Genomic DNA, 24,690 nt, shown 5'->3' on the forward strand with positions numbered 1-24,690 from the left:
GTTAATTCCTTCATGTGAGACTCTCTCTGTTCAACTGTAATTCTGGAGACATTCTGTACACAAGGATGGGTATTTTCTTACACCACTATCTTATGAAAGCACTGCACACACTTGCTCAATTTTTCATTGAATACCTCAGTAATGTGTCATCCCAGCTTGCCATCCTACTAATTTTTAGTGCTCAGGCATACATACCCTTATTGAGTGGTTAGGGTCTAATATTATGTTCCCATTCCAACAGATATGACCCATCCCTTGCCACATATACAATCTCTTCCATTTCACTATTTTAAAATCTTAACCTGTGATCAAATCTCCCCAATGCTCTCAGTTTTCCTTGCATACGCAAAGATCTTGACATTCGGCTTCCTAACTCCACTTTAAGACACTTCATAAATTCTTTCTCCCCTATCAGTGTGTAAGAAGACCATAAATGAGCACATGTACACCAATGTAATCCTACATTGTTAACTTTAAAAGTACAATATGGCATGTTTTCTCCTCTACTCATCTTATTTCCCACAAATTTCACTAGGGCATTCACAGACTTCATTACCTGGCCCTACCTTGCACACTCGCTTAAATTACCCCGTTTTATTACAACATAGAATGTTTGCAACTATGTCAGGAATATTTTAGCAGCGAAGGAACCCATTGCTTTTATTCTCAGCACTCTCCACCTTCTCATATTTTTATTCTCCATGTTCTGCTGTTTGGGGTTAACAGGCCCACTCATAATGTTCCACTCTTAGTTGAACCAATACCGCTTTCCTTCATGTATAATGCCCTGCCTACTGCCAAAGCCAGTTCCGGGTCTGGTGGTTTAGTAGACTAATGCGTCCATTATAGGGGCCAGTGTTCAATCTCATGGTCACAAGTTCAAAACCCGGCAGGTCCAGTCAGCCTTTCACCCTTCTGAGCTCGATAAAATGAGGACCATTGAGTTGGGTAACAATAAACATCTGTTATTCAGCACCAAGATACCCTTCTGCGTGGACGTGCACTTTACAAATGCACGTTATATTGTGTCATGTTATGTTCCAGGCTGGGATTCTAAGATGCTAACAGTCTTTCTTGCACCCTGTTAATGACCTTAAGTAAAGTCTGCACAAAAGCGTACATTAGTCATCCAGTTCGCCAGACATTTGTACACTTTGGAAACATTATGCCTTTTTAACACAATATTTCTTCTAGCATTACGTGTCTTGTTGAACAACGTAGCCACTCTAAGTTACATTTTCCATGGGTGGATTCTGGAGTACACTTCTACCCTCAGGGCCTAAGCCCTGGCTCAAAAGTGCAAACTTTCTCTTGGCAGTAAACACATCTCCATCAAAAGAAGCGAGGAATGCTTCAAATCTCTCCTTCCACTGTTCCCAGTCCAGGTGAACAATACTTGGCAGATAGGAAGGGCGATGGCGGTGTATGACAACAGAGGTTCCTTTGTAATGCTGCACTCCTGACTTATGACAGTAAGAATCCTGCTGCCGTTACATGTTGCATATGCTACAGCCAGGAAACCACCCACCTAACTATAACATCCCTTTAATCTTTGTGTTTTTTTCAGTGAATTTCTTTTTTTTAAAATGTTAAGCAAGATGTCCTTCCTCATGTTTACCGGGCATCCTGCGGGTGCACAATCCACCCTCCTTTCCCACTGCTATACATGGGTGGCTATGTCATGTAAACATATACAAGGTGTCATTTTAAGTAAGGCAGACCTACTGGCTTTGCCAAAGACTCACAATACCAAAATAATAGTGGCAGTGCCTACTAGCATTATAAGGGTTTCAGCACATCAACATATATAAAGCAGACCTATTGGCTTTTATTTTAAAGTTACCAATAATTATATTCAAATGTATTATTCATAAATTCACACAATGAAATGTTTAGTCATACTGATAAAATATTTTCAACAACGCCTTTTAAAAAAAACATGAACATGTCTGAGGTTTTTTTCCTAACATTTTTCAGGCTACAATGTGCAGGGATATAACCAACCACTAGTAGTCGCTGCACTCCACATGATAAACATACAGCTCCAGCTCGGAATGCTTTAAAAAGTATGGTGAGCTCTCATGGGTTCATGGATTCAATAACCCAGGAGAATTAATGTTGTTGGGGAGCTGCTGCACTCTCCTCACCCCTTACAACGTTAATTTTTTTTGTTGCTTGTGCGCCTTTTAGGGGCGATAATAAATGAGCAGCTCCTTCTACTGAGTTATTATTCATTTTTTTATTTTCCCGGTGCCTATCCGGGGCATCCACACTACTTTTAAATGTTGAGGGCTGCAGGGGCCCCCAGTAGGCCCCCCGCCGGCTACCTAGTCAGCACCCACAGTGGGGGCCAGCAATTTTTTGTTAAGTGGGTGGTCAGGTGCCTACCTGGGCACCAACAATTCCACCCCCTCTGAGGACCACAGGTGAAGCCCCAAGACTCCCACAGCCTGTTCGCTCCCCACCCATGTTGGGTGCTGACGGGAGTCGACTCCATTACTTTTAAGTATGGGCGGAAAATCCGTTCCGCTCGCGGATTTTGCGGATTTTTGGTAAATTCGCAATCCGCAAGATTCGCGAATTTCCCGCAAAATCCGCAAATCCGCGAGCAGCGGATTTTATGGCTTGCTCGCACTGTTCGCGTGAGTTCGCGGCTTCCCAGTTTAACTTCACGCCCCGCGAATAAGCGCTAAATTGCAGAAATACGATCTTATCAAAACTGAAACTACTTACCAGGTTCAAAAGTTCAAGCTCATCATTAGTAGCCATTTCCTGTAGTGCTTCCTGAGGGGCCCCTCCAGAGTTCAGTTGCCTACTTGCAACTATTATGTGACCCTGCTCTGAACCTCAGAATAGTTACACATATGCCACAAAGGTGCTGAATTACAGCTAAGGGAGACAAGCAGGAGCCAGGCTGGAAGTTCAAATCCAGTGACACATTAATCAGCCCCTAATTCATTATTGTCAGTTGGGGCAGGGCAGGTGTTGTAACTAATTTTGCAACAATGAAAGCACTTAGCAAGTGCAAAAGATCACTAATCAGTAAGCACTAAGGAAGCAGGTGCCAGCTAAAAAAATATTCTGTGACACATTAATCAGCCCCAAATTAATTCAGGTCACTTGAGGCAGGGAAGGTGTGCTTTGCTTTGCCACAATAATGTACACTGGACAACCAGAGGGTGCTGTGATGAAACAGAGGGTGGCATGGGTGAGCCAGAGGGTGGCATGGGTGAGCCAGAGGGTGGCATGGGTGAACCAGAGAGTGGCAGTGGTGACAGAGGGTGGCAGTGATGAAGAAGAGTGTCCCAAACAGGCTGGACACGTAGAAACAACAAGTTCGCAAAACTTGCGACCCGACAGGTAAGTTCGCGTTTGCAAAATTGTACAAAAACCCTCGCGAACTAGCAGAAACCCGCGCGAACACACAAAAAAAAAAATCGCGAGAATTTGCGGATTTTGCGGATTGCGATTTCGCAAATCCGCAAAATTCGCGAACGCGAGATTTGCAAAATTCGCCCATGCTTAATTACTTTACTCCCACCCAGGCAGGAGCAGCTTTACTCATTGCTCCTGCTAGATGGAAACAATATTGTGTTCCCTGCCTGGCAAAGTGTGGTCAGGGGAAAGATTTCTATTCCCTACCCACATTCTCCTGAGCTGGGAACTCCAGGTCTCGGAGTATGGGGTCCCCGGGATACTCCGATTGAGTTTCCAGGTTTGGGGACCCTATCTGCTGGTTGGAGATCGCCACAAATGTCCCCCTCCCCAAAATTAATCTATCAGCCCCAGACAATGGTGTCTCCGGAACCTCTTTGAGGCTTGGTAAGGGGGCTGCGCATACCCTCCACCCTGCTCATTATACCAAGGCCTCAAAAAAAGCTCGGGAAGGGGACTGCATGACTGAAAATTAATCTATCAGCCTCAAGGTTAGGATCCTCAGGGCCACTACAAGACTTGGGGAGGGAAATAACAGTGCGCCGCACCCTGGGACGTGGTCCACCCCAGGGAGGAGATTATAAAAAAGGCCAAAGGCAGGAGAAGCGGATTGAAAAAATATTTTTTTATCACGGAACATATTTTAAAAAAGCCATTTTTGGCCCACCTCCACCAGGCTTAGGGAGGCACGGTATGACTACCCAGCCCCCATATATGATTTGTAAAAACTTTTTTCGAGGACAGGGGTCTGATTTCACGAGTCCTACAATGTCTGCCTCCACATCTTTGTTAATGTGTTGTCAACCAATCAGATATTATCTCAAGATCTGTTGGCTCTGCTGACCCCTTGCGGCATCATAGATCTATACATTTTGAAACTTCATATCTCAAAAGCTACTGAACAGATTTACACCAAATCAGAAAATGCTTGCAACCAGGACCAGGATCTAGCTTCCTGCCAAATGTGGTGTAATTACGTTCAGACACTTTGGCTGTAGCTAGCTTCCTATGAAAAATTGCAAGCAGAAAACGTGTTTTAGGACCCACTACCTCCTTTATGCTCAGCCCCCACTTGACAGATAACCCCATTGCTTCCCAGAAAGGAACTGAGGTAGATTACCTGTTTTGGAAATGTTATGAAGATTCGACTTATGGTGCCATAGTTATTAGCAAACCAAGGAAAACTTTTCTTAGAGAAACATGGCCTTTGATACATTGCCGGTGTGCGTCCTTATCACCGGTGGAGCCGGGGTAAGCACGCCCATCTGAGTGTTGTAGATACAAGTATCCCACCTCCTCACAGATGAGACCAGCAGTCCAGGGGAAACAGTAGCATAATTTATTGAAAGCTGAATCTGTACTCAACGCGTTTCGGCTGCTAAGTTCAGCCTTGTTCATGACTCAGACGCCATATTCCTTACTGCAATTAAACACATGGCTCATAGTCATAAACGGAAAACAAGAACTGAGTGGGAGAATAATGCATAGGAAGTAAATCCTGATGTCAGGACAGTGCTGACCTTAACAAAAGTAACCCTTCAGAGGCAGAAACCCAGATTGTGTTAGATATTGTTAGGAATCTAATTTTGATTAGGGTGGATCTATAAGCTCATCAGAAAACTAAAACTCATGAAAGTGAATTAAGAGGGAGAGAATGCAGACACAGGTTCAACTGGACATACACATAACGTTAATGAGAGTAATTTACCGGTTTGAAATGTTGATTTTTTGAAAGATTTGATTGAATTGAAAATGGAACATGATAAGGATATACAAAATGTGAATGAGGTTTTCAAGTCTAAATTATTAACTTTGAATACAGATGATAAAGGAGGAAGAGAGTTTAGACCTAAATCTTTATATGCTCCAAAGACCCTGAGGGAAACCATCAACACCTTTTCAGAGATAATGATTAACTAGTTCAGAACTATTCAGTGTACTTCCTTGAGAAAGAAGCGTAATTATAAGAAACAACATACCAAAATTATGAGTAAGTAGAGAACACAGACAGATACATTGACTAGAGGTTCAGATAAGGTGGAAGGGTCTTATGGCCTAAGAATATGCACATGAAAGAAGCATATGAGCAGCTGAGTGATCCTAAATGTTCCAAAAAGATTACTTTGGCAGAAAATTGTGAGGTAAAACGAGATTACAAAGCATTAAATGAGTGAAAGGATCAGAGGCTGTTGAGCTGGGGCGAATATAGATTCCTCAATCAGGACCATCTCAAATTAACCATTTTCTACTTAATCGTAAAAGTACATAAAAGTGTCAAACTTACTTAGTTGTCCCAAAATCCGCCCAAGGCAGTATGTTTGAGTATGTTTTGAAATATATAGGCTACATATAAAACCCATTAGTAGCCAATATATCTTATCTTATATAGGGGACACTGCAGATGTTTTACATATAATTTTTTATATAAAATGGGAAGATGATATGCTGATAATGACACTCGATGTCACGTCATTATTAGGGCTCCCAGTTTTCTGTCTTTACTGATTTTTACAGATAAATACAGACAAAAAATAGAGAGTTTTCTGTCTGTATTTACTTTTAAATGTGGAAAAATACAGATAATTTTGCTTCTTTTGAGTGCCTCTCTATGCTATCACTTATGAATTCCAGGCCCATAGCTATTCAGATTTACATCATAGAGTGTCTAAAACTAGTGTTCCTTAAATAAAGCAGTCTTACAATATTTGTTTGTGTTATAATCCTAATATGTTCATTTGGTAGTACAGTTTTATTATATTTGGCCTTATAATGTACTAAAACCATGAGGGCGTCAAAATATATGTGCATATTTATCAGTTAAATAAACATGGACATTTACAAGTTACAACTACATTTGTTCGGAAAACTCAAAATAAATAACGATAAATACCAAGGAGATAGCCAAAAATAAATATGGATAAATACAGACGGAAATGTAAAAAAACAGGAGCTATAATTAATATACAAGTATTAGACATATAGATGGATTGAGAGCAATAAAACATTTTTGAAAGCTAGACCCATTAGGACACATGAGCACAATCAAATGCTCTTGAAGATGGTAGAGTGGTGCTTGACAAGAAACATCTGTGTATTTAACAGAGAAATGTATTAGCAGGTGAGAGGAACGGTGATGGGCACCTTCTTTGCCCCAGTTATGCGAATTTGAATATGGGCTGTTGGAAGGAGTAGGTGATTGGAGGAAAAACAATGGAGAAATGGACATAGCACATTATATTATGGCTATGCTTCGTACACAACTAATTTGTCATATGGGGAGACAGTAAGGAAAAGCTGTTGTAGATGAGATAAACAACAGTGAATTAGATTTGTTTTTCACCAACAAGAAAAATGAAAGAGAGCTGGAGTTCCTTGATGTATCAATAAGGGTAGATGCACACAAACTGGCGACAACACTATGAGGAAAACCCACAGCAGGCAACAGTAGTGTATATGCTCATAGCTTCCACCCAGCACCGCTCTTCAAGAGGATACCTTTTGGGGAACTCTATGGAGCAAAAAAAAATCTGTAGTACAAATGAGGAATATTGTGAAATAGAAAGACAAATGACAACTAGATTTAGGGCAAGACGGTAAAGTGAAAATATTTTGGCTGCACCCTCTAAAAGAGTACGACAGTACACAACAGAAGCAGCATTATTTATTGCTACAAGGAAGAAAGAGAGGAAAGACAGACTCAGGTTTATCACAGCATGTAACTGTGAACATTTAAGAGTAAGGCCTGTCTGTATTAGCATCTCAACAGAAATGATCCAGTAATCGGCCATGATATTCCAAGGACACCACTCTTTTGTTACAGACGAGCTCAGGCAATGAGAGATCACAGAGTGAGAAGTGATATAAGGAGTGTTCAGAGGAAATTGACCGGATTACGCAGAGGAGGGGTTTATGAAACAAATGCAAGGCATGTCAGCTTGGAGTAAACATCACCCCTGTCAAAACAACATTCAACAAAAATATCAAGGTTATGGGTAGTTTGACTTGTAGAAGCACATATGTGGTATGCCAATTAATATGCCAGTGTCTAAAGACTTACATTGGCAGCACAACATTGCCTGTTCGTTAAATGTATTTATTTATTTATAAAGTTTTATATAGCGCATACAAGATCCCGAAGGATATCAGAGCGCTTTACAGTAGGCAGAGGGAAAGAACAGGGGGGTGGGGTAGTATAAACATCACCATCAATTGGAAAACAACAGCAAAAAAAAAAGGAAGAAAGTACAGTAAACAAGTGTCCACATGTGGATATAAAAAGAAAAAAAAGAGAGGAGATGATCCATTGTAGCTGGAGGCACCAAGGTGAAAAGAACAAAGTCAGACGAGTTGGATGTACCTCATCCCCTTACGGAAAGAATTTGCTTATCAGGAATCTTTTGGCTTCCAATTTGATCGCCGTCGTCGAGGAGAGGCTGCGTATTTCAGAGAGTTCCATATCTTTGGGGCAGCCCCAGAGAAGGCTCGGTGACAAGTTCTCTTTTTGTTAAGGACGAGAAGTTTCAAGAGGAATGTAGAGGCGCTTCTTGATGCCCTCTCTCCACAAGATAGTTCAAGTTTTTGCGCCAGGTACGTAGGAGTATTGAGGTGAAGGGCTTTGTGCGCCAGAACTGCAATCTTAAACTGAATTTGGGCCTCAAAGGGTAGCCAGTTTAGAGATTTAAGGACTGGGGATATATGCTCATTTCTTTTGGCGCCTGTAACCAATCTAGCAGCGGTGTTCATATCTGGGTAGGTCACAGAGAGTAGCACTGCCATAGTCTAACCTTGGCAAACCAAGTGCTTGGACCACCTGCTTGAAATCACTTAAAGGCAGGTAAGGTTTGATATTTCTGAGGGTTCTCAACAAGTGGTTTGCACCCTTACATACATTGCTGATATAAGACTTCATATTGAGGTGCTTGTCTAAGGTGACCCGAGCGATTTAGCTGAATGAATGATGATCAGTGCAATTGAAGGCAGTGAGGTGAGACAGCCAGAGATCTAGCTTGGGGATATGGTTCGGGGGGGAAATGAGCATGAACTCTTGTTTTGGAGGCGTTGAGTAGGAGATGGTTCTCAGTTAACCAATTTTGCGTAAACGTGAGTATCAAGTTAAGTGAGATGATGCTTTCCGGGGATGAAATTTTCAGATAGAGTTGTGTGTCGTTGGCATACATGTGGAAGAGAATGTTCATGGAGTTTAGTGCATTAGCTAGAGGTTCCAAGAAGAGGCTGAAGAGGATCAGTGAAAGGGAGGATCCTTGGGGGACCCCCATGAGTACTGGAGAGGGCTGAGAGGGAGAATTATTTGCCTTGACTCTTTGTATTCGATGCCAAAGAAAGGATGAAAACCATAGAAACAACCGATCCGAGAAACCCATTCTATTTTGGAGGATGGGTAGGAGGATGTCATGATTAACCGTGTAGAAAGCTGAGGAAAGGTCAAGGAGGATCAGTAGGCAGGATTCATCTTTGTCTAGTATTTTCAAATGTCATCCATAACGAGTGTGAGGGCCAATTCAGTGCTGTGTCCCTTCCGAAAACCTGGTTGATGCTGGTCAAGAAGTTGGTAAGTCTCTATGTGAGCACAGAGTTGGGTTTGCACACATTTTTCATGAAGTTTCGCTAGATTGGGGATGTTGGAGATAGGACGGAAATTATTGAGATCAGATGTCAGCATTGTTTTTTTTTTAGGATGGGTGAGACCTGGGCTGCTTTTAGACAGTCAGGGATTGAGCCTTGAGATAAAGAAGCATTTACAATCATAGTCCAGGTGGGGATGAGAGCACTCTTAATTTCCTCGAAGATGGCAGGAGGCAACGGGTCACTGAAGTGGTTAGACGGTTTAATAATCTGGAGAATTTTTTTTTATGTCACTTTCCCTAAAAGGGGAAAAGGTACACCAGGACGCATTGTTCTTGGCTATCATGAGGGATGACTTGCACTTTTCAGAGAGGTCAAGTGGTGAAGAAGCAATAGAGGAGGGCAATAGCGCCTTCTTAGAGGCTAGGTCGATAGTAATGAGTCGTGATTTCTCCGTGAAAAAGACTGCAAATTCCACACAGGAGGGTGGGGTGCCACAATTATCAGAAAGGATAGGACCGTTAGCCGATTGCTGTTTGACGAGTTTGAAGAGTTTCCTGGGACGTTAGCTGCTTGGTCTAGTTGTAATCTGAAATAGTCAGACTTAGCTCTCTTGACTTGTTTATTGTAGAGGCTCCTGACCTCTCTCAGGAGTTTTAGTTGGTCCGAAGAGGGATTGGATCGCCAGGAGCGTTCAATAGCTCCAAGATTGCGACGTTCCGAGTTTGAGCTCTCATTGTACCAAGGTTTGGATATTCTTGATGCAGTATTTTTAAGCTAGAGTGGAGCAGCGTCATCCATGATGACGGCCATGGTCGAGTTGTAGGAGACCGTGAGAGTTTGCACATCGACCATGTCGTCTTGGGAGAAGAGGACAGATTTACATTGGGCAGCTAGATTGTCAAGGTTTATTGATCTGAGATCCCTTTTCCATATCTTTGATTTGAGAGTTTGATCCTTCTTCAAAACTACCTCCCTGTTGACATAAAAGAGGATGCTGTGATGGTCGGACTAATCACACCGGGTTGTAGATTCTAAGGAGATGGTCTGTTCTTTGGAGATGATGAGGTCTAGAATTTCACCTTTAATGTGGGTTGGTTGGTTGCAGTGCTGAATCAAATCATGATCATTTAGAAAGGATTTAAGGCAGGAAACCGCAGGGTCATTGGGGTTGGTCCAATGCAGGTTGAAGTCCCCAAGGAAGATTTGTGACAGCGCAGAGTCGACATTGCTAGCGATGATATCAGTTAATTGCTCAATGAAAGGGAGATTGTCCCCTGGTGGGGGGTAAAAGGTGTGTAGTTTACAGATCGGTAGGGTCTTACTTGCAATACTAAGACAGAGGTATTCACAAGAAGACGGGGGGACGACTCCAAGTGTGAAATCGAGAGAGTACTCCTGTAAATACAGGCTAGACACCCACCCAGCTTCAAAATTCTGTCAAGCCTGATTATATCATGAGTGGGAGGTACTAGGCAGTCTAGGATAGGATTCGAGGCTGGTTTTAGCCAAGTCTCCGTGCGAATGATAATATCTAAGTCATTGTGTTGGATGAGGTCAAAGATATCTGAGGCGTGTTTTCTGACTGATCTGCAGTTTAATAATGCACATTTGAGACGTGGGGGATTTACGGGGGAAAGGGTCTGGGTGACTATCACCCTGGTTAGGTTGTCAGAGTTGCTAGATCTTAGATTGCGGGGAGGGACTCTATTTGTGTTGGGGAGGATGGAGTGTATAGGTCTCAGCGGGGTCAGGCTAGAAATGGTCAGCGAAGAGCAAAAGTTGAGATGATCTGGGAAATCAATGGATGCCGAGAGGGACTCATTGCTTCTGGGGCATGGGGTGGAGTTTGGCAAGGGAATGTGTTTCAAAAGGGAGGTAACAAATGACCTATGTGTTTGATGTCCCCAGTGGTGCCTCTGGGCCAATTTAAAGAACTGAACATGTTGAAGAGATCAATTGAGAGGGCTTTTAGGTCATGTATGTCAGCCGTAAGACAGAGCAGTTGTAGGGACATGTCATCTAGGCGACCTGCTAGGTCTGAATTATGGGCGAGGGATGTAGGGTGTGCCGGAGAGGCAAGCGGCGTCGGAGGGACTTGGTGAGGGTCTGTGGGGACCACTTTGGTGGTGATAAGTTCCAGGGTAGGAGACTGATCGGAGAGTACTAGAGGACATTTTGATGGTGATGTTGGAGCCATGGCAATGGGGGGGGAGGCAATTGTGCGTTTGAGAGCAATTAAAAATTGAAATTTTAGTTACCAGGCATTTTCACAGATTGCATGATGGAGTTGAGTCCCAGTTAATATAAAGTGTCTTAGCACAGGTAGCGAAAAATTTGAGAGGAGGAGATAGAGAATGGGATTTGAGACAACTAGAAACTAGATTTATTCTGAATAAAAGGACGGTATAGTCTCAATATTGCTGAAGAACTACATACATACTTGGATTGAGGCTGCTTGCATGTAAGCTGAACAATTGGTGTCTTTGAGAGGGTATGGCATTGTAGGTTTAAGTTTGGGGAATATTGATGAAAAATGACCTCACCCACCACAAACACGAATATATACATTTTTTTTTTGTTTTGTATTGCAGTTGTTCATAACGAAGGTCGTTGACTAAGGTGCCCACTGGGGCCAAATTTGGCGATAGGGCAGTACATTAATCAAAAAGGAACATCAACAAATAAGACACTGAAGTGGCTGCTCCAAATAGTTGATTTTGGAGAGTCAGTCATACAATAATAGTTCTGCGTATTGATTATGAATTATACTTGTATCATCTATAGGTGGTATAACTGTATGTGTATTATGTGTATATGTATTATGAGCAATCAGGGCTTTCGGATTTCTGTCTTAGTTATATACATATAGTGATAGATTATGAATTGACTTCGAAATGTACATTTATATCATAAGATGGTGCTCAAACAATTTTTTTTGTATAGTTTAACCTTGTTGGTATTTATCATACTAGATTGATTCAAAGGTATAAAATATATATATATAGGTTGATGAAGGCAGCTTGACTGCTGAAACGCGTCTATGTTCGTCTAAATGCTGTAACCAAGAAAATTAAAACGGAAAGAACCCCCACAACAACGTGTGCTGGCTCCTCAATGTAATTTAGTTGGGGAATATATTTTTTTTTATATATATATATATTTATATATATATATATATTGTTGGACCTGGCCTCGTGTCGTGGCCTCACTCCTCCCGCATGACGGGTCCCGGACTACCTCGACCCCTGTTCCCCGGCCAAGAGCATCACCATCCTCCCGCCACGAGTGCCGCCCCTCCAGGCCGCCCCCAGCTCTTCCCCGGTGGAACTCGACTTCCTCTCCTCAACCCTCTCGGCTGGCCCAGACCCTTTCCTGGATCACCGTCTCCGGCCCAGCCACCATCTTGGACCCTCCACGACCAGGCCTCGTGGCCTCGGCCCGACCCCAGCCACAGACCCAGCAAAGCCCCGACATCGAGGCACCACGATCCAACCAGGGAGTAAAGAGACCACTTGACGAGTCAATGGGGGAAGGAGTTTCGATGGTCCCCCATCCGCCTGGTTTCGATCGTCCCCAGCCTCCCTGGGCGCTGGCTCCACCCCCCTGCTGGGTGTCTGGACTCGCACATCCCGGACCCTCCGACCTCCAAGTGCGAGGGTCCGGACATCAAAGGGCACCAGACCTATAACTGGGGCAGCTCCAGAGCAGGTCAGGAGTTGTATCCTGGAGTCGAGAGACACCGAGACGAACTCATCTTCGTGCAACCATCCTTGGGGTCCTGCTGGCGCTGCCGCGGACCATCTTTGTGAAACTATCCTTGGAGTCCTGCTGGCGCTGCCGTGGCCCATCTTCGTGAGACCATCCTGGGGGTCCTGCTGGCGCTGCCGCGGCCCATCTTTCGTGAAACCATCTGTGGAGTCCTGCTGGCACTGCCGCGGCCCACCTTCGTGAAACCATCCTTGGAGCCCTGCTGGCGCTGCCGCGGCTCATCTTCGTGAGAGCATCTCCGGGGTCCTGCTGGCGCTGCCGCGGCCCATACCGAAGAACCCCCCAGCTCGAGGATTGAGAGCTGTGCGCAAGAGATCCCTGTACCAGACTGGTACCAAGACTGTCCCGCTACCCCCTTCCCACAAGAGACTAAGTTTAAGAGGATCCCTAAATCCTGTTCCTTCTGTATCGTTACGATAACCTGCCTAAAAGTACTGATAAAAGTGTTAAGAACCTATCCTTGTGTGGCGTCCATCTGTAGGGGGGTGGTTGCTCGGCTGTACGATCTTAGGAGAGGGCCCTCGCGTGGAGGCCTCTCCCCCTTGCTCGGCCGACCCTCAGATTTCCCTTCTAATATATATATATATATATATATATATATATATATATATATATATATATATACACACACACACACACACACCTTAGAAAAGATATGGAAAGCCCTATAAAATTACCAATATTACACAATACAATGCAGTAAAGTACAGCTGCCCTACTCACAAGAAATGTTACCAGTGGTGGAGTTCACTCCGATCTTGCAATCGTCTTTTCGTTTGTCTTTTGCCCTACTGAGAAGTAAATAAGCACGCATAAATTGTGGCTGAAGGCGGAGTACAATTGCTGCCTGGCACACAGCAGTATGTAGTGCTGCACAATGTAAATCTCCAGAAACACTAGGGTTGTTCAGTAACTAAATAACTCTTTGTCAATTTCTGTACCGAGACCAGCACAAGCTATAATAACAATAAGCATCAGTGAATGAATAGCGAAAACAGAATCTATAGTTAGGCAATTATGAAGACAACAAGCACAATGCCCTAATAAGCTCTCTCCTCACGTGGGTGTCTCGATGTCCTGTTTACTGTGACACAGATACGTAGGCGTACAATGGCACATGTGTGGTGATCTGTTAGGAACACACTTCAGAGTATTGTGCCATTCTAAGATGAACACTACGCATGCATATTGATAGGCAGTGATGCGCCTTCCATCGGTACATGAAGATGGCACACTCCAAAGTAAGATGACGTGTGATGGTGCCTGGAGGCCTGACTGGTGCACTGGTGTGCTGTTCATGCGGCTCCCTAACACCACTGCAAGGTAAACTGACTGCTGCTTGCTATCACCATCCAAACAATTGCTCTCAAGACACTGCTAGAGCCTGGAAATGGTCTTGTTACACGCACATCCCCATGTGAATGGATTGACCTAAGTTATCACTGCACAGCATGGGGCTTGATCTGGTGTCTGATTACTGGTCAAAATGCAGCATGTCACCAGTGCAAAGAAGTACAACACAATACACTTCCACAACTGATGTATGTTGCTACAGAGAAAGCACACAAGACCAAAGGTTACTCCAAACCGGCAACATCTGCCAACTTGGGTATCTTCTTGCGCTCGGAAGTAAGGTACAACCGTAGAGTACACAGAAATTGAATGTAAAGTGTATGCTAGGTCATGCAATACTAATACTGTTACATTCAGTCATGATTGTTCAAACCCAAAACTTTTAATTGCAGGATACTTGCACTACACAAGTATCTTATATACTTGCAAATTGCAGAAAATATCTAACCCTCCGATAATACCTCTCCATCTGAATCTCAAGCTATTATTTTTCACACTGGAACAGAAGTTGTTTTGTTCTCTTAATTACAAGGGCAAATTGGTGAACAGCTCAACAGGCATCCATCAGAGAGCTTGTCCATGGATACAGCACAAGTACAATAGAGGACCTTTTTTGTCCAAGTCTAATTGATGCTGTGGTTTCTCTCTGCATTTAAGCTAAGGTTTGGAAGGGCTGTATGTTGGCACCAGTAAGCAACTGTGAGGAAAGGAGTACAACCTACCATGACCAGAAGACCTACTGGCACATGCATCAAACATGCAGTTTGCGATTCCTTATTAACGAAAAATAAGGATTCGCTAATAAGGAATCGCAAAAGCATATGCATGTAGGAATCGATAAAAAAATTTGCGATTCCTACAAATTCCTTATTTGCGACTCGCAATTTGCGAGTTGCAATTAAGGAATGGCTTCCCATTCATTCCTATTGGCCTTCGGGCCGATAGGAATGAATGGGAAATTGCGCATGCAATTTCAAGGGTGCAAGGGTGTCAAAAGGACACCCTGTTGCACCCCTGAAATTGATATGTGCACCCATGTTATGCACACACATACCCCAAGTGCATGTGTGTGCGTAACATGGGACTTTGAAAAATGCACTTTGGTGCTTTTTTCAAAGAAATCGCAAATTACCATCACCTTTCATTTCATGGTAAATTGCGATTCTTAATTGCAAAATCGCAATTCTTTTTACTTTATTGCATAGCATTTAAGGAATTGCAAATTGCGATTCCTTAAATGCAATCACAATTTAAGAATTCGTAAAAAAATTGCGATTTATTAAATTGTGAGTGGCAAGTTGTTTCATGCATTGCAAAAGCGAATTTTGCGATTGAAAACGGCCGATTTTTGCGAATCGCACCATTTGCGATCGCAAAAAGCTTTGATGCATGTGCCTGCTAGCGTTTAGAATCACCCTACATTTCATATCAGAGATGGCATTGATCACCTGGGGGTAGTGTGAAAAGCCAAGAAATGTATGTTGTCATCTTCAGCTTCCACCCAAATAAGAAGAAGACTACTGCCTCAACTTTGATGTCTCCTCAAAAAAATAAAGCTAACGGGGTGTGAAATTGTTTTTCCTTATGGCACAGCTGCTCTGCTCCACCCTAATACATCCTATTATCTTCTTGGTTTGGTCCACTTTGAGGCGCAGTATTTACCAGGAATTCCTACCAAAGCATGGGCTGTTTTTTCAGACTTGTACCATTTGATGTCAATGAAAATGTTGATGAAGTTGTGGATGAAGAAACTACAATGGACGCATGGAAAGTATGTAATGTGTCTGGTGAAGCCATATTGGAGGAAAGATGATGAAAGGAAATTAAAAAAGTGACACTTTAAAGACAATTAGTGAAATAATCAGAAATAGCTGAAGAATAGGAAAGGAACTAGAGGAATTACTCAAGGTATTTTTGATAGTAATTGATGAACTAGCAAAAGACCCTGGATTGATATTCCTTGACTGAAGATTAGTTCCCCCAATTAGTCTGAGAGAGCAACTTGTTGATTTGGCTCATGACGCTCATTGAGGTATCAGCAAGACCAACAGTAGTGTCCGTCATGACTATTGGTGGCCAGGTATGAATTTGTTAGTGGAGAGGAACTGTGTGGCCTATTTAAATAGCAGTAGGAATAAAGTGATTAGACCCCACCTATGACTTGGAATATACTAGAGCATGGGTACTCACAAACTTTCTCTCGGGGGGGGGCAAATTTACAGTGTGGTTTGTGTCCGAGGGCCGCACCGGTGGGGGCGGGGTCAGTGGGGGAGGGGGCGGGGCTAGAGAAGAAAAAAAACTGACCATGAGGTTGATCACAGGTCCCTGCAGCGGATGCCTTCGTCCACTCAGCCACCAGACCCGGCATACACACATTTCTCTCTCTCTCGTTCTTTCTCTGTCGCTCTCTCTCTCTATCTCCCTCTCTCTCTACCTCTGTCTCTCTGTCTTCCTCTGTCTCACTCACTCTGACTGTCTCACTCCCTCTGTCTCCCTCGCGCTCCCTCCGTTTGCCTCTGTCTCCCTCCCTCGCTCTCCCTCTGTCTGCCTGTCTCCCTCCCTCTGTCTGCCCGTCTCCCTCCATCGCTCTCCCTCTGTCTGCCCGTCTCCCTCCCTCGCTCTCCCTCTGTCTCCCTCGCTGTCCCTCTGTCTCCCTTGCTCTCCCTCGCTCTTCATCACTCTGCCTCGCTCTCCATCACTCTCCCTTGCTCTTCCTCACTCTCCCTCGCTCTCCCTCTGTCTCCTTTGCTCTTCCTCTGTCTCCCTCGCTCTTGCTCTGCCTCCCTCGCTCTGCCTCCCTCGCTCACCCTCTGTCTGCCTGTCTCCCTCCCTCGCTCTCCCTCGCTCTCCTTTTGTCTGCCTGACTCCCTCCCTCGCTCTCACTCTGTCTGCCTGTCTCCCTCCCTCGCTCTCCCTGTCTGCCCCATCTCTCCCTCGCTCTTCCTCGCACTGCCTCCCTCGCTCTCCCTCTGTCTGCCTGTCTCCCTCCCTCGCTCTCCCTCTGTCTGCCTTTCTCTCTCCCTCCGTCTGCCTGTCTCTCTCCCTCGTTCTCCCTCTGTCTGCCTGTCTCTCTCCCTCGCTCTCCCTCTGTCTGCCTGTCTCTCTCCCTCGCTCTCCCTCTGTCTGCCTGTCTCCCTTTTTCGCTTTCCCTCTGTCTGCCTCTGTCTTCCTCCCTCGCTCTCCCTCTGTCTGCCTGTCTCCCTCCCTCACTCTCCCTCTGTCTGCCTCTGCCTCCCTCGCTCTCCCTCTGTCTGCCTGTCTCCCTCCCTCTCCCTCTGTCTGCCTCTGTCTCCCTCCGTCCCTCTCGCTCTCCCTCTGTCTGTCTGTCTCTGTCTCCTTCCTCCCTCCCTCTCCCTCTTCATCTCACTACCCTGCCTGTGTGTGCCCGGGCTGAGACAGCTTCTGGGCACACACACACTCAGCCAGCCAGCCAGCCGCACCCGAGCACTTCACAGGTCTTTAAAAGACCATTTGCATGCTAATGAGGCTTTGTTCCCCTCTTAGGCCCCTGCAGCCCCACTCTGACGAAAATCACCCGGCCTTCACAGAGAGTCTCTGCATCGCGCTGCCGCAGGGGTGTTTGCTGAGATTCTTTAAAAAACAAACAAACACGGGTACGATGTCTGCACGGTCCGCGGGCCGCCAGGGAAGGCTTGCCGGGCCGCCCCCAGCCCGCGGGCCGTACTATGAGTACCCATTTACTAGAGAAACGATGAGGTGAAATAACATTGGATGGAGTTTGTCCGATTCATGGAGAGGAGTGTCTGGTATGTGATGACTTTCCCTCAATGGTTTCTCAAAGAGACACACAAATGTAGGAACATTGAGCATTTTTAGCTTCCTGACTGACAAAGAAGCCAGGCATCCGCTGTTTATTTGCAAAAATAAACACGCGGCGCCATGTCTCCTTTTTGGTTCGGCCCAATCAGAGAGCCGGACTGGCGCGTGCAAGGCAGCGTTACGAAGTTTCTGATAAGAAACTTTGTCACAACAGCTGTAATGCAGGCGAGCCAGTCTGGGTGGGCCGGACAAAAAAGTCAAAAGGAGGCACCCCAGAAACCTTATTACCAATGGCAGGCCACCCTTTACCAAAAACGGTGACGCAAGCCAATGGGAATAAGGGGCGGGGCTTCAAGCCCTTTTCTGAAAATCCTTATCTGCAATAAATCTCGCCGAGCAAGCTCTGCATGTCCGCAGCAACGCTAGCCGAGACCTAAAAAAAGGGAGCAGAATGTTTTTGACCCATGCCTTGATGTAAGAGGTTGTGAAGGAAGGGAAAGTAAGGAAGACTAGAGAGATAAAGGAAATAAGGAGATATTTGGGGGTGTTAGGCTGGAGAAAAGAAATTGTGCTGTGGGATGTCTCTGTATAGAAAGAAGAGAGAAACAATGCATTTTAACAAGAAAATGCATCGCTGTGTAAGGATCAGACCTGACAAATGCTCTACAACTACCACATAGATACAAATTGATCATACAAAAACATACTGACCATGTTCTGCTTGGAACTCAACTTCTGATTTTTCCAAAGCCTATCAGAAGATTTTTTTTAAAATCATTTATGTACCCTGCCTGACGCCAAGAAGCCTGGCTGTTGTGCTTACCTTCTTTTTTGTGGGATGCCGAGCTGGGCCTGTGCTTGGAGGGGACCTGCTTACGCTTCCTACAAGGACTGCTGCTTGTGTCGCTGCTGCTTGAACTTCTCTTTCGTTTCTTTCTTTCTTTTCTCCCAGCTCGGCTTTGCGATCTGCTCTTACTACTGCTTCTCGACTTTTTCTTAGAGTGGCTTCGAGCCATTGCACGCTTTCAAAAGAAAAAGATTGTTGGAATTATAAATACATATTTGTTTTTAAGTAAAGAGACAGTTGCAAAAAGAGCAATATGCAATAAATCATCCGCAATGGACTACAGTATAAAACAAACAATATGTTTTATGTTTCTGTTTTAGGCTTTATTGAACACTCAAGGCCTGGGCTCTCCAAGCATTAAGTGTCACCCCGGTTTACTTTATGTTCTCTCATGGCCAACACTGCCGGTCACATCTGTAAGTTGACCCTACAGTAGAGCATGTCATCTTTTTCTGAAAGATGCCTATGGAATACAGGGTGAATGGTGTATGCCAAGACAGGAAGAAAGAGGAAGTAAAATGTTGACAGTACTTCTGTTTCTCTCGGTCACATACAACCACAAGACCTAACAAGAATCCCTTTAACTGCACACCGCAGACGGGAGTCTGTATTTCCTGCAGCTTTCCCTGGTACTGTAAAGCCAGTTAATGCAACAGTATGACGCATACAACCGCCTCTTACCCGCCAATGCTACAACTCTTCTCCGTGACCAAGTCTCTTCCTCCCTTCTCCATCACAAGCGGTACATATTTTCCACTACTGCACCATCAGGCAGGGAGAGTGGCAACATCCCTAAGCTGATGGGTAGTCCAAGTACCTGTCAGCAGCCTTCGACACCGTCTCCCACCACCTCCTCATCCAAAGACTTCACCACATCAGTATCTACGGCAACGTCCTTAAGCTGCTATCCCCTTTTCTCACCGGATGCACTAAGAGAATCCGCCTTCAGCCATACTCCTCTGACCCCAAGAGCATCATCTGCAGCGCCTCAGTCAGCCCCACACTGTTCAACGTTTACATGACTCTCCTACGCCGACGACACCCAGCTCATACTCTCCCTCACAGACACCTCCAGAACACTGACTAGATGATAGCCAGCTGCCTCAAACTCAACAATGAAAAAAAAGAAGTTCTCCTCTTCAAAAGACCCCCCTCACTGTGGGCCGACTCCTGGTGGCCCCAATACCAGCCCACACCACAACCACCCCCACCCTCAACCTCAGAATCATCCTTGACAGCAAACTCTCTATCAGAAGTCAGATCAACTCATTCACCTCCACCTGCTTCAACACCCTCAGAATGCTCTGAGAAGTCATCAGATGGATCCCAACCAACACCAGAAGAACCGTCACTAAAGCCCTCATTACCGGTCGACTTGCCCACGGAAACGCCCTTTACGCCAGAACCACCACTCTCCTCCTCAAGCACCTACAAACAATCCAGAACGCAGCAGTAAAATTCATCCTGGGCCTGCCCAGACAAGTCCACCCCCCCCCCCCCCCCCACCTCCGTAGCCTGTATTGGCTCCCTGTCAAGAAGAGATGCCACTTTAAGCTGCTCACGCACGCCTACAAAGCCCTCCACAACATGGGAGCAGAATACCTGAACAACTGCCTGACCTTCCACCAGCCCACCAGACACCTGCAGTCCGCTGTGCTAGCCCTCACCACGACCCCCGCATCCTTCATACCCGAACTGGAGGACGCTCCTTCTCTTACCTCGAAACCTAAGCCTGAAACGACCTCCCCATCCCCCTCCGAAAGGCTACCTCCCTTGCCGACTTCAGGAGTAGACTCAAACCTGGCTGTTGGAGTAGCTCCACCTAATGCAAGCGCCTGGATATGGGGCGCTTCAAAAAACTCAACAATGGCTAATGCATAATCATCTGTTACTAAATACCCTTAAAACAGGATTTCTCCTGATTACCCCCTGCAACCACTCGTCCCTACGCAAAACTGGATCAAAGAAATCTCAGCATTCAACTGCACCCCTCATATGGTGGACTCCGCTTGTTCTTTAGGCATCACCCTGGACAAATTCTAAACATGCAAGGGCATATCAGAGCCACTATTAGAAGTGTCAATCATCAGCTCAACACCCTTAGGAAAATCCAACCTTTCCTACCTCCCGAGGACATCCAATTAGCAGTCCAAACCCTAGTTATCTCACAAGTGGAATATGGCTTGGTGACCCTAGCTGGGACTCCTAAATCTAGGTTAGCTCCGCTAAGAGCTAATCTAAACGCTTCTGCCAGACTCATTACAGGCTCTGGAAAGCATGATCATATTACACTTGACTTAATTCAACTTAACTGGCTTTCCATTGAAGCAAGGATCTGCTTCAAGATAGCCTGTCTGTCACATAAAGCTATACACTTCAATACCCCCATTTACCTGGCAAAAATACTCGAGCTCTCCGGTTCCAGTCGAAACTTAAGAAGCTCCAATACTCTACTACTGAAACCTCCTAAATTCAACATAAAAAGAACTTACAATCGCACCTTCTCAGGGATGCCTCCAAGGATTTGAAATGCCCTTCCGACTGAGATCAGAGCCAACCCCTCGACTGCTTCATTAAAAAAAAAAGGTCACATGGCTACTATTGGATGAAATGTATCAGCTATAGCCTCTATGACATGTGCTAGACACTTCCTTCATTTGCTTGACAATCATTTATATTTTGTGTTTTGAAATGTATTATGTTGTTCTTTTGACTTAGTGCTCTGCTAAAACTTCACGGCCCGACTAGTAGGGCTGGTACCTGTTTGATCATGTGCTACCTCGTCTTCCCACGGCACCCCCATTTACTTTTTATGTTTAAGGTTCCTCTTATGTTTCCTTATTGTATTGTACTCATGCTGTTTCCTCATGTCAACATTAGCTTTATTTGTTCAGCGCTCTGATACACATCTGGGTCTTGTTCGCACTTTATAAAACTTTTCAAATAAATAAATAATAATAAATACCCCTTGGAGTGATTAGCATGCTCTACAAATCTCTGATTGACTGATTGAAGTAGCTGACAATGGGATGAGAAGGCTAGTGCCAGTGTTAGTTGTTCATTTATCTGTGTTCAGAAAAGATCTTGCACTATGCAAGGAGGCCAAACTAACACGGCATTAAGGAAACTAGATGTTAACACTGTTGTACTTGCAGTAAAAAGATCACAAAGGGATTAAGCAGTGACTTCTGCTTTGCAGCCTGCTCATGTCCCCCAAAAAAGAGCAGCTCTTTCTTTTTTCCCCAGCACCATAAAAAGCACTCCGTATCACGATGCCTCAAGCCAAAATAATTCTGATTAGTTGTTTCCTCTTTACAAAGGTTCTCATATCACCCTGGCAACCCAAAGAAAAGTCTAATTGGTCTTAATAAAGATCTTGAATGACCTATGTCCTCTCCCTAAGCTAGAATAGTGTGCTGACGTAATACCCATCCAACATAATAAAACATTTTACACTCATATTACACTAGCAAACAATCTGTATGGGACTCTTTAGCAAACATTGCAAAGCCAAGAGATCTAGCAATGGCAAGATGGTGCATTGATAACTTTTGTTTACTACAAGCTTATGCCCCAAAATTAAAAAAGGAGAAAAAAAACAAAGAAAACATGCCACCAATTAAAGGTGACAGTCCAATACTTCCAATAAAAATGTTACTTAATAAAATCCTGCAAAACTTTAATAGAAAAGTACAAGCACTTCATAGCAGACAGATGCACTGAGAGAAAAAAGTAGAAACTCTTTTTAGTTTTGTGTTTCTTCTGAATAACACATTGTATTTGGTTTTCCAGATACAATATGGGCCAGAGCCCCACAAGTACCTGCAAGAAACAATATGAATCAGAAGTACCATAATATTTTGAACAATTGTAACTCCCACAGTGCAGACAATCCAAGATTCTAGCAATTGCATGAAAATTTCAATAGTACAGAGGCAAACAATTATATGATACGGAATGAGGGGCGTGGCTTGGGCGCCGATGGCGATGGTCGCCTGAGAGCTCGGCTCCGGGACTAAGCCCGGGATTATCCTGTAAATCGGAGGCCGTGGGGCACCCTAACCGCTGCAAACTGTTGATCGGCCCGACGGGGACCTGCCGGGGCACTTGGCGCAGTCCGAACGTGTGGTGACCCGGCGGAAAATCGAAGTTTGTGGACCCGCGGAATGCGACCCAACATGGCGCCCGGACTTCATTGTCCCCTTGGCCGGGACCATTAGACTGGAGGAGCATCACTAGCAGCGGCGCACCCTCCACCCTTCCGTCTCCCTGTGATATGAGGGTCTGGATATCGGTCTGATTGGACTCTGGCAACGGGGATCGCACCTAGATAGTCGGATGCCCTCGCTATAGCGGATCCTGGCACGCGGACGCCTGGAGGCCCGGACCGTAGCACCCACTCCCTACACCGCACTTGGTTGCATCTCCCTGACCGACCCACTCCCATGGGAGGCACAACCCTTTGGCGCCACAAAGTATCCGGTGGAGTTGGTGACCCTCATTCCGGGACCTCATCAGCCAAACGGGCCTGCCCGACCTGGCGCCGATTGTCTCCGCCTCCTCCTCGGTGCCCTCAGACGACGTGGTGGTGGCGCGAGCCGAAGCTGAGAAGCTCCAACAGGCCCTGGAGACGGGGATCTCCGGCACTCGACCCGAAGACCAGCAACCGGGAGGGACATAGCCGAAGCCCGCACTCGGTGGCGCCTGTCCCTAGATCCACACTGTGTGCTTCCGGCGACATGGGGAAACCTAGGGGAGCCAAGGGGACTACCCCAGCCGCCTCAGACTCGGAGACCCCGGACAAAGAGGAACGTGGAGACCCGGAGAGTTCTGGTGGTACACCAATGCAGCAGCAATTTGACCGCGTCTTGGAGGCGATTGCGACCACACGCTCAGCCCTCCAGCAAGACATTGCCCAGGTGGCGACGAGCCTAGGCCTCCTTAGAGCGGATCACGGCAAGCTTTCGGATAGGGTCAAGGAAGTGGAGAGCTCGGTGAAAACCTTGGAGCCGGCGCAGCGAACCTTGGCCGCGACTATGAAGGATGCCCTGTCCCGGATTACTGCCCTGGAGCAGCGAGCGGAAGATGCGGAAGGCCGTAACAGGCGAAACAACATTCGTGTGGTGGGCCTGCCGGAGAAGATTGAGGATGGCGACATGGTGGCATACTTGGAAGCCTGGCTCCGAGACACGGTGGCCCCGGAGGGTCTATCCTCCTTCTACACCCTGGAGCGAGCTCACAGAGTCCCAGCGAGGCCGCCACAACAGGGACGTGCCCCGCGACCGGTGGTGGCACGGTTATTGCACTTTCGGGACAGAGACCTCATCCTCAATGCCGCCAGACATAATGGCCCGTTCAAAGTGGCGAACAGCCAGGTGAACATCTTCCCGGATTACACCTATGAAACCCAACGCAGGCGGTTTTCATTCTTGGCGGTCAAGCGCGAGCTCCGGAGCGAGGGCATCCAATACTCGCTCCTATTTCCTGCAAGACTCCGCATAATTGTCGATGACAAGACTCAATTCTTTGATACCCTGGAGGATGTCTGTAACTGGCTTGAACTCTATAGAGCTGGGAAAGATGGCTTTAGCTCCTCATCTCAGCTGGCGACGGAGCCGGAGCAGAGACGGCGGTCCAAAAGGATCCGGAGTCGCCGTGGCCGATCAGGCGGACCCTCAACTGCGGAGACATCGACGGAGCGGAAGGGAGTGCTGGAGGTGTTATCTGCGCTATCTGGCTCACGTGACGGTGCCATTGAAGAGGAAGCGGACCCTGGTGAAGAGGGGGCACCGACGGACTCCGAGGAATCGGTGACTGATAGCGTCCACACGCCGGTGATCACACCGAAATCGGTGGAGGACCTTCTGGATGGACAGGGTTAACGGGGTGAGCTACATCCATTTGGGTGGGGGCCCGAAACG

At 45.8% G+C, this 24,690-nt stretch overlaps 1 protein-coding gene across 1 annotated transcript in view; it reads right to left on the bottom strand.

The window, feature by feature from the left end:
* Positions 1-24,690, bottom strand: part of ARL6IP4 (ARF like GTPase 6 interacting protein 4) — a 97,067-nt gene that overhangs the window by 52,896 nt on the left and 19,481 nt on the right. The window contains exon 2 of the mRNA XM_086942935.1: positions 18,746-18,944. Coding sequence (XP_086799061.1) covers positions 18,746-18,938 — 193 coding nt within the window. The 5' untranslated portion in view covers positions 18,939-18,944. The remainder of the gene's footprint in view (positions 1-18,745; positions 18,945-24,690) is intronic.

This window comes from Lissotriton vulgaris, chromosome 11 (assembly GCF_964263255.1).
Source record: "Lissotriton vulgaris chromosome 11, aLisVul1.2, whole genome shotgun sequence".
Lineage (NCBI taxonomy): Eukaryota > Metazoa > Chordata > Amphibia > Caudata > Salamandridae > Lissotriton > Lissotriton vulgaris.